The sequence below is a fragment of the Saccostrea echinata genome, unplaced genomic scaffold (assembly GCF_033153115.1).
Source record: "Saccostrea echinata isolate AGI-Se365-2 ecotype Australia unplaced genomic scaffold, CSIRO_AGI_Sech_v1 ptg000001l, whole genome shotgun sequence".
Classification (NCBI taxonomy): domain Eukaryota; kingdom Metazoa; phylum Mollusca; class Bivalvia; order Ostreida; family Ostreidae; genus Saccostrea; species Saccostrea echinata.
In genome coordinates this window covers 71763-85349 of record NW_026889750.1, presented here as the reverse complement: position 1 = coordinate 85349, position 13587 = coordinate 71763, and the positions used below count along the sequence as shown (strand labels likewise).

Below are 13587 nucleotides of genomic sequence, written 5' to 3'. Positions count from 1 at the left end.
GTTGTCATCAGCATCTTGTTTGTCTTTGGGGTCAAGGAGTTGGTCTGGTTTTTCTCAAAGAGATATAGAATTTGATGAAGGAGATAGTGTGGATGTGGCAAAATTCAAAGCTAAAAAAATATTCAATGGGTTTGTTACTTTTCTCCAAGCTTCCTTTAGGGCAACCCTTGCAAGAAAGGCTCAGAAGGAAAATGAAAGATTGATGAAAGAGAGAGAGATTAGAATGAGGGGTGAGAGGAGGGAGAAAGCTGTCAGTTTAATTCAAAGTGCAAGCAAAAGTGTAGTTACTCTTTTTAGTTTGCAGAAAGAAAAGACCAAAGAACATGAGATTCTTTTGAAAAATATGTCTGAATGGAATAGTCAGAAATTAAGTTCTCTTACAATAGTACAGAGTAGTTGCAAAGAATATGTTACAGTACAGAACAAAAGTAAGCAGAAAAAGAATAAAATTGTGAAGGATTGGACTTTTATCCAATCAAACTTTAGGATGTTTCTTACAAGATTGACACTGAAAACCCGATTGCTCAGAAAAGATATCCTTCAGGCAAGATCCTTGGCACAGGAAGAAGTTTTTAATATATTCAAGTCCATGGAAGAGAAGGAGACAGCAGTGATGAAGATACAAGCAGGGTATAGGGGAATGAAGGAACGAGAAAGCTTTAAAAAAATGTTGATTCCCCCGAGCTTGATGAAAGATGATTCACACAATAAAGATAGGCATAAAAAGAATAAAGTTGTGAAGGATTCAACTTTTCTCCAATCAAACTTTAGGATGTTTCTTACAAGATTGACACTGAAAACCCGATTGCTCAGAAAAGAAATCCTTCAGGCAAGATCCTTGGCACAGGAAGAAGTTTTCACTATATTTAAGTCCATGGAAGAGAAGGAGACAGCAGTGATGAAGATACAAGCAGGGTATAGGGGAATGAAGGTACGAGAAAGCTTCAAAAAGACGTTGGTTCCCCCATGCTTGACAAAGGATGATTCGCACAATAGTGTTAGAATTGGAGAGGATGGAAAACTGAATGATTTTAGTCAGTATCCTACAAAACAAAGAGGAAAATCAGGCAAGCATCGCTACATCAGTGATGCAAAACATTTTGAAGCTATAACATTCCTACAAGTAAATATAAAGAGTTGTTTACAAATCAGAAGGTTCATGCAGACTGTGGACAGAGTTCCAACTGGAAATTTGGCAAATTTGAAAAATATCAAAAGGAGAGATGATGGGGATGGAAAGAGTATTTCCATTGTGTTTGATGAACATGAACCAAATGATAACACCTCATCAGATCATGATGGTACTGTATCAAACATTGCTTCTGCTGCTTTGGAGAAAGAACTTGTTTTGATGAATTCTCCAACTAAAGAACAGGAACGGCATGCAGGAGATGGTGCAAGTATTTTAACTGTGCCTATTTCACCAATTCAGAAAAAAGATGATGGGGATGGACAGAGGAATGCAAATGTGCTCCTTAGAGATGATGGTGATGGAAAAAGTCTCCTTCAGGAGGATGTAAGCAATACCTTGGATTCTTCAATTAAAATGGACAATGTTGTGGACAAAAATCGAAGTGTTCAGCAGAGTGCTGCCTTAAAAATACAGTCCAGCTACAGAGGCTATTGTGCAAGAAAATCTTTGAGGCAGAATTTAAAGAATGATGCACCTTGTGATCCTTTAACACATGACAGAGGTTGTATAGTGTCTTTAAGTGAAAGTGAACGTTTACAAAATAATGCTGTGCTTGTGATACAGGCAGGGTTTCATGGACATCTGTTAAGGAAACAACTAGGAATTATAAAGTCTGAGGGCTTTACTCTGGAGGGTGAGAATGGAAAGTCTGCAATCAATAAAGAAGTTTTACAAAAAGGAACACTGGAGTCATGTAGAATGGATGATGGAGATGGAAGGAAAATTGTTGATGATTTGACAGAAAAGGAGGTTGAATTTGACAATATGCCATGTCAAACAAGTGCAAGTTGTGTAAAAGCTCGACAGGAAATTTTTCATGAAAAACATAATAAGAATTTGGAAAACATGGACATCGAAAAAGATCATGCAGCATTAAAAATTCAATGTGCATTCAGGTCATTCCAAACCAGAAAAAGATTGTTGAACAATGTTGAAAAGACAGATATCTCAAAGGACAAGGAACTTGAAATGGAAAGAGCAGCCTACAGAGGGTACACACTTAGAAAGAAAGTTCTAGAAGAACAAAACAGTGAGGATATAAACACCAAAGATATTTTGAACAAAGATGACGGAGATGGAAAAGGTTATAATGAAACAGTAGATAGCACAGATGTACATGTGGAAGAAAAATTTCTTGAGTCTCAAAATCTAGACAACTTGCAAGAAATCATGATGAGTGTACCAGAAGGTAAAGGAAATGACAAACTTGCCATCCAAGAAGAAGAGCTGCCAAAACAAATTGAAAAAAATGTTAAGGACAACAAGGATAAAGTCAACAACTCACAAAAAACAGAACTTGATGATGGAGATGGAAGAAGTCTACATAGCATGAGGACATTGAGTAGAATTTCAGATAGCAAGGAAAAACAAAAAAGTACCAGTAGTCAGAATTTTTCTGCTTTCAGAGATGATGGTGATGGTAGGAGTTGTGCATCATTTGAACAAAGACAATCTGCAGGATCCTGCATCAAAAACCGTGGGGTTAGGCCCCTGGCAATGAAACAATATGAACAGGACATGGCAGCAACTAAAATTCAGGCACATTACAGAGGATTCATTGTAAGAAAATATAGGTCTGTAGACAGGTTAGATAGTAATGCTGGAAAGTCTGTTCCAGAGGTATTTAATTATGTGTCCTTGACTGAAAATGAGGAGGTAAGTACAAAAAATGAGACAGGAGTAACTCCAGCTTTGTCTGAAGTCTCACATGAAACTGATGAAGAAGATATTAATGTTGATGACATCATGGACATCAAGCAAAAAGCAGCTTCCAAAATTCAGGCATATTACAAAGGATATCAGTATAGAAAGAGGGCAAGAACTGCAAAGACACATTTCGAGCATGACAAAAACATAACCGTTTTACAAGCTAGTTTTAAAGGTGTCCTGAAAATCAAAGAAGGTACTTTTGATGAAGCTTCCTACTCTTCTCCATCATTCTCTCCTCCAGTGGATGAGTCTCCAAAGCCTCTTGTACAGAATATAATTAGTAGCTACTCAAATGAAACAATGAAGAGACAGATGACTGTTCCTCAAATAATACAGAGAGATGTGAATATAACATTACTACAGTCAGCATCAAGAGGTATTGTTACAAGAACTTCTAATCCAGAAGTGGAGAAATGGATGCCTCAAGATGGGATTTGGCAGATTTCATGTAGGGATAAAATAATTCTACAAGGTGCAAAGAAAAGTAACAGTGACATTCTAAATTCAGGTACATTTAGTATAAATCAGGAGGAGAGGAAAGACAGTATAAGCACAGAAGCACCAGATCAATCCTTAACAACTTCATTGATGAGATGTAGTCAAAGTGACATAAAACCAGATGTTGACAGTATTGAATGTGACCTGGATGACACTAAAAGTCTAAGAAATTGTGAAAGAGAAAGAGAGAGTGATGCACAAGAGCAGGGAAAAGAGGGAAAGAATGAAAGTTGTGTGTATTTTGAAAGTGGGCAAGAAAGTGGTGGGTATGTTATGGGGGGAGAAAGAAACTCGGTATTGAGAACTGATGATGGTGATGGAAGAAGCATCTCAACACTAACTTCAAGAGAAGGTTCTACGAATTCAGCAACAACAGGAATGTGTACTCAAGAAGTTAAAATAAGTGGACATAAAGAATTAAATGATAACACAGCTGAATTCATTGATGACAAAAATAACAGATCTAAAGATGGGCAATTTCAGAGGAAACTCAGAGGCCCAGTGAGGGTTGTCCATGAAACGAGCCTTGTCATCACATCACAAGACAAAGATTCAAAGTCCATCTCCTTAGATTACTTGGATAGCCATTTGTTTGACATTTCATACAGAAATAGAACAAAACGTCCAAAATCTTTGGAACTGAAAAGAACTTTACCTATTCTTCCAACTCCTTTGATATTTAGATCAAAAACAGAAATTGTCCACTGCAAAGGAATGGAGGGGCAGGCTTTTTCACAGAAAATGGTTGCCTTTTCATTCCCAAGAAGAATGAGAACAAGTTTAATTGCCAATGATCCTGATTTTGAGAGTCTACCAAGCATACAGTCAAGATCTCAGTCAAGTGTCAGTAGATCTCTGTACTTTGATAACTCTGACTTGTTTAAGGACAATGAGGAATTTAGTGGGAGAAAAGCTTCACATGAAACTTTAGAAACTGTGGCTAAATATGCATCAAAGGAAAAACTTACTGAGGGAGAAACTAAAAAGGGCTCTTCAAATCTAGGTAGTAAGCAGGTCTCGTTTGACCTGTCTGGGGAAAGAAAGAATGAAAATAAATCTGCAGGCTTAGTAAGAAAGCAAGATGGGAATAGTGTAAACAAAATGAATGAGAGTGAGAAAATGAAAGACCTCAAAGGAAATGAAATGAAAGAGAATGAAATGGGGAAGATGGTAAAGCCAAATACAAGTGAAGGAGAGGTGAGTTCTAACGGAAATAGTGTCAGAACAGATGATACAAACTTTTTGGGAAATGTAAGTAGAAGTAGAAGTGAGAATGATTTGAAATTTGACAAGGAGATTGAAACTGGAGAGAATGTTAGAGTAAAAACTGCAGAAGAAATCCCCATTGAAGAACAAATTTTAAGATCTAGGTGTAGCAGTACTGTAAATTCCAACAGATCCAATAGTGGAAAAATTGTATTTAGTGATGATGGCAATGGTAGTAGAATGAGAGTTAGTATGAAGACTGGAGAAATTGTTGATGAGAGAGGATTGCAAAAATCAGACATGAACAGGCCCAGGCAGATGTCTGCTGTTACTTCAGGGAGCTCTAAAATCAACAGTAGTAATCCAGTGTTATATGTTGATGAAGGGGTTACAGGTGTTAAAGGGGAAGAAAAAGATAGAAAAAATATTGCTGTTGATTTATTGGTAAACAGTGGTGATGAATCAGCAAATGATGATGGGGATGGGAGTATAAAAAGAACCCATGATTGTAAGAGAGAGGAAGTGAATGTTGGTGGAGATAAGAATGAGTACAAAGAAAGAAATGCTGGTAATTCAAAAAGTCCCAGAGTAAGTTCAGGCCATACATTATTCAGTGATGATGGGGATGGAAACAAGGCCAGGGTTAAGACAATTGAAAATGAAAATAAATTTCAGGAAAAGGTCAATGAAGACTCTATGGATTCTCGACAAATAAGTACCGTTATTTCAGATAGGTATAGAATCAGCAGTGGGACCCCTGTTCTTAGTGATGATGGGGATGGAAGGACAATTCAGGGTAGATCTATCACTATCAGGGGCATTAAAGGGTCCATCATTCCCCACCCTACCCCTTCTCAAGATGTACCTATCCCTATCAAAAGAGAAAGTAGATCTGACATAGATGCTATTGACAGCCGTACTCAAATGTGAAACAGAAAAATTAAGAATATGCAAATTGCTTTCAAAATTTTTTGTATTTTAGGTTAGTAAAGGCCTTTACAGAAAACAGTTTTACATGAATTTTATATTGATTTGTTCCATTGTCATTTTTTTGGGAGATATTTTGATTGCAAATAGCACCCTGTTTTTTCTGCAACATATGCACAAACTTAACTTAAAATTGGACTTGAATAATACTTAAAATCCTGACTGTTGTAATTTTACTATGATATTTTGTAGATTGCATGAGCTTGTAAAGCCTTTTGTTAATTCCAGGCTTTTTTTTATATACATATATGTATAAATAAAAGTTGCTGAATATGAATTTTGTCTTACCAGCATAACTATATATTTCAGAAGCAATCATGATCTAAGGAAGGTAATAATTTGGAGGTACTTTAATTGGACTCGTATTGGATATTGGGTAGAATGGCAGTGGTATACATGTACATAGTAGTTCGCCTGTAGACAACCTGCATATTAGTTGCTTATTTACTAGCAGTAGTTTACTGTAGTCCACAAAATTATCTTAGATCATGATTTGCTCTGTAATTTGGTGTAGGTTAATAATAAATTTTAGAAAAATTAATTGTAGTCTGTTGACAATTTTTTTTAATATGTATATTAAAATGTGGAAAAAATACATTTATTGAAATGAAAGTGTTGCATGTATATTGTTATATGGCATGAATGATACAGAAATGTTAGTGTTATTTAACAGCATGTATAGCAATGTCTTTGTAACCCATATTTAATTTAGATTTAGCAACTAATATGTTGGTAAAAATATGGCATGACACACTGCAAATTGCTTTTGAGTAATGGTGTTACAAATTACTGTAAAATCACTCATTTTCATGAGGGTTTAATTTTCGTTGTTTTTGAGGTTTGAAGAGATCATTGAATTTATGTCCAGTGCGAAATATAATTTTTCATATATATTACCAATCAATAATTCTTCATCCACAAAATCAAATTCAAACCCATATTTCCCCCTCATACCACGAAAATTTGACCCCTCGAAAATATGTGATTTTAAAGTAGTTCTTGTCATATCTCCTTTATTATGAACTATGCACATAAAAGTTTTCAATTTGACAATTGGATAAATGTTTAAAAATGTTTTAATAAATGTCATTTGTTGTATTGGAGTATTTTATGTTTGATATCAATGTTTACCCATAGATATTTCCACTTGTTAGTATTGTGCATTATTGTGTTTAAAATGATTTTTTGTACAGTATATTTGACATATTTCTGTAGAATTTTAAAACATTTTCTGCTGTACTGATAAGAGTGTGGAAAGTCACTTTGGGGTCGTTTTAATGACCTTTTATACCCACCTTTTGCCATGGGAATCTGTCACTAGTGTGGTTGGTATGTCCAGTGTGTGTTCTGCACTTTAGCATCATCTGCTTATTGTGTGTCATCCATTGTCAAGATTTCAAATGACTGAAAAATGTACCTTTGTTAATGTTATTTATGCATGCAAATTTTTCCTCTTTATCATTTAAGATAATGTTTGATAAACATTTCTTATATTTTTGTCAATTAATTCAAATATCAGAATTTAGAATGTAAATCATTTAAAATTATGGAAAACTGATAAGAAGTTTTTAAATGTCTGTCTAAGTTTCAGGAAATTTTTTTCAATGCAAGGAATATCTGCTATAGAAAGCATTTGAAATAGATAAAAGCTAATACATTTAGAGTGCAAATATTAGTTACATGCTTTAATATTTATTTTAAAAAAATCAATAATTGAAATATATTTAATGAAAAATTCGAAGCAAAATTGACTAACTTGAAATAATTTTAAATGAATGCTTTTATTTTATTGTTGACAGGATGACAAGGCAAATGCACAACAAGATCAAAAGCAACCAAATGCACCTCCTGCACAGAACAACCCCCCTGCACCCACTCAAAGTGATCAGACTGCCCCAAAGGGAGATAATGCAAATAAGAAACCTGAAAGCGCTAAAAAGGGAGACAAACCTCCCAATACCGCTGATTCTAGCAAAGCTCCTGCAAATCAGGAAACTGATAGCAGTGCTCAAAAGGGAGATAAACCCCCAAATACCGCTGATTCAAACAAACCAACTACTCAGAAAACCGAAGATAGCGCTCAAAAGGGAGATAAACCCCCAAATACTGCTGATTCTAACAAACCTCCGGCGGCAGCAGGTCAGATAGACCAGTCTGCCTCTCAAGAGGGCAATACTGGCCCAACAGCAGGAGGGGATAAGACTAATTAGTACAGAGTTTTGTTATTGGGGAACATTGTCAAGTATAGCTTTATGTATTTACTGTGTGTTTTTATACACAAAAACATTCCAAGAGATGATAGGTTGGCATGACTGTATAGCTAACATGAAAATTAACAGCTTCTGAAGTACAAATAACCTGATGACAAGTAACAGATTATTTGTCTGTCTGACCTCGTAATTGTGAATGGTGCAGTAGATCTTACACTGAGTTTCTATGGTGCAGGCTTTTGCATTAATATGTGTGCATTTCTTTGTTTGTCTTGCTTATTTAATGCTGAAGTTCTTTTTCAATTAGTTAAAAAATTTATTGAATTAATTAGAAATCTGGCTATGCTAAAAGCGTTAAAAATCCAACTAATACACAGCAAAATTTTGATACTGAACGCAAGAAAAAGAACTTCTGTTTTGACTGCATACGTACTGGTAAATGTTGAATGGGCATGCGCATGAATTATCACACCATTTGCTTCTTTTGCAGAAATGAGGTGACAGGAGGATTTTCATTGGTTGCTGGGATATTATCACCATGACTTCCAGAGAATTTCATTGTTTTTATTTACTAACCCTACTCAGTATATATAATTGCATGATTTGTATTAGTGTACAAGACTTTATTTATAAACCGATTTTGAGTGGCAAAGTATAGAGTTATGTTGGTGTGCTTGGACGGAGAAAGGAATTAAAATCCAACATAGAGGAGGAAGATAAAATTGTAGCATTGTGTAGATATCTCTTACCTATCATATTTACATGTTCCCATAACAACTTTGTAGATGACCATTATACAGAATATTTAATGTGAACTGTGATATGTATATAGTCCCCGTCTCTTGGTTGGATCACAAATGCTCAACCTATTGCCCTATTTTTATCGATATTTTCCATATTACATATTGTATTATACCCATAACACCCGCAGTAATTGTTGTTTGAAACAAATTGATATATTTTTGTTTTTCGTCATGGAGTAAGATAGAGTATTATATTTTTGTCATAGATTATTTATCCATATCAAACCATTCGGTTATTTAAAACGTCATATCATTTACACATTGTTATTATTCGGAATTCAGAGTATTGAACTTGTAGGATCTAATGGCACATTATCAACAAGTCGTGTAGACTTGTGCGTCCAAATGCCAGAGGGACCAGAATTTATGAAAACATTCCGTCCAGTTTATTTTTGAAGAATTTTTTTTTGTCTGTGATACAGCGTTTTATTTTCACAAAAAAGTCCCAGTATATTTCCTGCACACTTTGTTACGACTAGATATACTTTTACAAATTCAAATTCTGGTCCAATATGATATTTCTCTCTTTTTAGCTCTATGCACGGAAGGACAATCAATAAATAAAAGTCCCTATGTGTTTTTATTTTCGTTAAACAAGTGATTTGTATGCTTAAAGTTAAAAAAAGATGTTTCTTCAGCATTTCTTTTGTATTTATGACTATGGTATATTTATATTGTAAAGTTATTAAGGTACATGTAATGTTCTTCTGAAATAAAAATTTGATATTTGCTTCTTGACGCCTTTATCTCCATGGAGCAATGTGTAGGGAAACCCGCTTGCTTCAATGAACAATCCTTCTTGAACAGTTTAAATTAATACATGTGAAAATACTCTTTAAAAGAAATTAATACACGGGAAAATACTTTTTAAAAGAAAGCATTCATTGCTTAAGTTTTAGCGAAATATAGAGGTATTTCTATACACGTACTAGTATTAAGAGAAAGTACTTTATTTGGACGGGCAGAGAAACTTGCGCTTTGTGCTAAATGGGATCAAAAATTAATCTTTCATTAACACCAAGCTACGATTTGTAAACGATGTTGGTAAATATGCTGTATAATAGAATTATTTCGTAAAGTTTAGGTACAACTGAGGTATTGAAGATGCAGCTGGTCCCAACTGTAACCCCTTCTTTTTCTTGTAAAATTGGTCAGTTGATACGAGAAGGAGTAAGCATTCCATGTCGACCGGTCACATTCGCCGTGTGCTCATTGTCCTGATCGGGGCAAACGGAAAAAAACATTTTTTTTAAACAATGGCATAACAATAAGTATGAAATTCGACTTACATTAGATCGTGTTTGCTGACAAGGTCACTATAATGACCTTAGAACTTGCGAAATGATGACTTTTAACGAGACTGTTGATATCCTTTATTTCATCAACTTGTTTGTCAATAGCTTGCCTCGTTTTCAGAATTTGTTCGAACGTGAAAGCATGCTCTTGTGTATCGAATCAACTGGAAGATACCCCATATGCAAAGAAAAGTGTATATTGCTACATAAGTAAGGGAAGTTGACGATAGAAAAGTTGAACTCACGTTTATCAGAAAGTTTTGTTGTTACGTTACGATTGCCGTCTTTTTCTAGTTAGATAAGATGTATCAGACTCTGTAGTATCTTTCATTTCAAGTTCACTGGGATTTATCGAGTCCACATATAAATGGGAGTACTATTCATATTTCTTAATTGATATTACGTCGTCGATATATTTTAATGTCGAGCTAAAGGCCACAGCAAGTGTATTCAGTTTTTTAATAAATTCTGCTTCATATGAATACAAAAATAAATCTGCTAATAACGGGGCACAATTGGTATCGATGAAAATCCGATAGATTGTTGCAAGACCTGATCTCCAAAAACGTCAAAGGTATTCTCAATCAGAAACTCGAACATCTTTTTCATATCTATTTCAGAGTACTTTTATGTACAATCAGAATGTTATTTTACAAAGTAACTAGTATTAATTGTAACGGGGACCGTTACAGATGTTCCCCAAACGCTCCCCAACTCCCTTTTGGTGTCTTATTTCCTGTAAGCTTCATTAAATAAGGCAATTAAGTATATTGGTCATTTAACGCATTTCACGCGCGCGCACGTGCATGCATGTGCAGGTTGACCATGTCATTCCGTCTATACTATAAATGCATCTTTATATTCTCAGTATCAAAACATTTCATCAAAAAATATATAAGTTCCGGCTATATCAAGTATATTGGTCATCTTAGAATTGCGCGCACGCGCACCTGTATGCATGTTCATAATGACCATGCCATTTTGTCTACACTTATAATATGTCTGTTTATTCTTAGTATCAAAGCTTTTCATCAAAAAATATAAAAGTTACGGCTATATTAAGTATATTGGTCATTAAACACATTGCACGCGCGCGCATGTGCATGCATGTGCATGATGGCCACATCATCTTGTCTACACTTTAAATATATCTGTATATTCTTAATATCAAAGCTTTTAATCAAAAAATATAAAAAGTACGGCTATATTAAGAAAATTGGTCATTTAACACATTGCATGCGCGCGCACGTGCATGCATGTGCATGATGATCATGTCGTCTTGTCTACACTTTAAATACATATAAATATTTTGAGTATCAAAGCATTTCATCAAAAAATTTCAAAGTTACAACTATATCAAGTAAATTGGTCATTTTACGCTTTGCGCGTGCGCGCACGTGCATGCATGTGCATGTTGACCATGTCATCTTGTTCATACTTTTAATATATCCTTATATTCTGAGTATCAAAGCATTTTATCAAAAAATATAAAAGTTACAGCTATATCAAGTATATTGGTCATTTTACGCATTGCACGCGCACGCACGTGCATGCGCGTGCGCGCAAAATGACCTTCGTTCCGCAAATCTACATAACATGCCTAGTAACCCTAAAAAGGTTTCACCTCAGTCGGACGTGTAGTTTCGGAGATCACTCACGGACAAAAAAGTACCCAGGAAGAAAAATAATAATAACTAGACTCTTGTTGGCATGGCAACAAAAAAGTCTTCCGTTCTACTAAATCTGTAAGAATTTGCTTTTTTCTGTGTAAAAAACATACATATCATATTTACTGTGAAAGAAATAAATAACTGGAGGAAAGTCCTTTCAGTACTTAAGGTACTTTGATTTTCATGATCAATCTTGTATAATGCATTTGGCACCTATGAGATATTTACGTATATCATAGAGCAAGGATAATTAGCATTTAAAAAAAATGTTTGCAATCAATTCTAAGACAAACAAACAGACGAACGAACACCGTACTATCATAAACTTTACTGTGTATATGTTCTGGCATAATTGTGATGGTGTTATAAAAAAATATAATGAATTAAGTTAGTATCAAATTAAACGTAAAGTCACTGAGTTTTGAATATAATATTACAGCTGTTTATTAAGATTTGACAGCATACCTATAAGAAAGATTATTCAATTACAATAATTATTCAGCAATCGATTGATTGATTGATTGATTGATTGACTATTCATCTTCTTCTCTTAGAATCATTTGGCCCATTTATCACACTGGTCAAATCCTCACATTATATGACAAGAAAAACATTTAGCGTATTAGATAATCAAACGCTCTCGTGTTATGATCAATCCATTCTATTCATGTGAATGATATGTAGAATTCAAACGTATGCTGGAGATGCCCGTTTTCATACTTGTATTAAATGTTTAGTCAGTAACACGTCTTTCCGATGATGGCAAATTCACAGCTAATTAATTACCTATTTAAAATTCTAATATAAGCCTCGTATTGTACCACCGAAACACTAAATCTGTGTTAGAGTCAAGTGATTTTAGTGCGTTACTGTTGGGACCCACTTTCTTTGAAACAGGTCAAAGTGTTAACAATGAGTAGGTTGTTTGCTTAGTCCATTAAAATTTCTAATTAAATTTTTCTTGGTCATCCTTCCAAAGTTTAAATAAAAGTGATGCACCAACTACGGGTGTATATATGATAAATTCTTAAATTTGATTTTTTGTTTGTTTGTTTGTTCTTTAACGTCCCTCTCGAGAATTTATCACTCACATGGAGACGCCAGCACTCGCCGGTGGAGACTGCAAATTTTTGTCCTATACTTTGGCACTTATCGCCATTGATCAGTGAGGAATCTTTTTTGTGCCAGCACCTTCTGCGACACGGGACCTCGATTTAAAGGATCCAAAGGACCGGTCTCCACGTCCCACAATCGAAGTTTATAATACCGAGATATTTTATTTATTTTATTTTATTTTATTTTTTCACAAGTTTGTTGCATTGGATTTACTTAAAGATCATACTTCAAGATCATTTCGAACTCAGGCTATTTTATTGCAGTGCAGACAGCGCGGGTGATCTTGATTGACAGGTCAACACACGTGCACTTCGTGCGATACTTTTTAAGCAGAAAAATATACAGAATGTGACCATGACTGACTATGAAATCAGAAAACATTTAATAAAGAATGGGTGTGACTGATATAGAACTAATTTTTGGTCTATGTAAATAGGAGGATCGGGATTAAGAGGGAATCTCTCTCTCTCCCCCTCTCTCTCTCAGACGTAAATTGAACATTTCATAATGACAAATCTACCATTATAGAATATGAAATTCTGTATACATGTAAATGGTAATTATATTCACATGTTCCAGATTTAAATCTAAAACGAATATATAATTCAAATGCCTAGCTGCACGAACGTCTCCAAATATTAATCAAGACGGGGGGGGGGGGCTTCAAAGGAATTAGATAGTTGCATTATAAATTTATGAATTATAAGGAAAAGTACGGACGTCAGTTGCATGTACATAATTATATATCATTACATAAAATTGTGTTCATTCAGGTACATGTATATACTTATCCCACATATCAACAGGACCTGTGCAATTTTTTTATCATGTTTTTTTTTCTCAAAAGAAACATACAGAGTAGCATTATTTCACACAGAATCGCATTTTCACATATTTTTT

General features: G+C 34.7%; 1 protein-coding gene across 7 annotated transcripts in view; it reads left to right on the top strand.

Moving 5' to 3' along the window:
- The window catches only part of LOC133182319 (doublecortin domain-containing protein 2-like), a 54885-nt gene extending 45549 nt beyond the window's left edge, over positions 1–9336 (top strand). For all 7 annotated transcript variants that reach the window (XM_061317148.1, XM_061317165.1, XM_061317140.1 and 4 more), the window contains one exon: positions 7393–9336. In XM_061317148.1, coding sequence (XP_061173132.1) covers positions 7393–7803 — 411 coding nt within the window. In that variant the 3' untranslated portion in view covers positions 7804–9336. The remainder of the gene's footprint in view (positions 1–7392) is intronic.
- The last annotated feature ends 4251 nt before the right edge of the window (positions 9337–13587 follow it).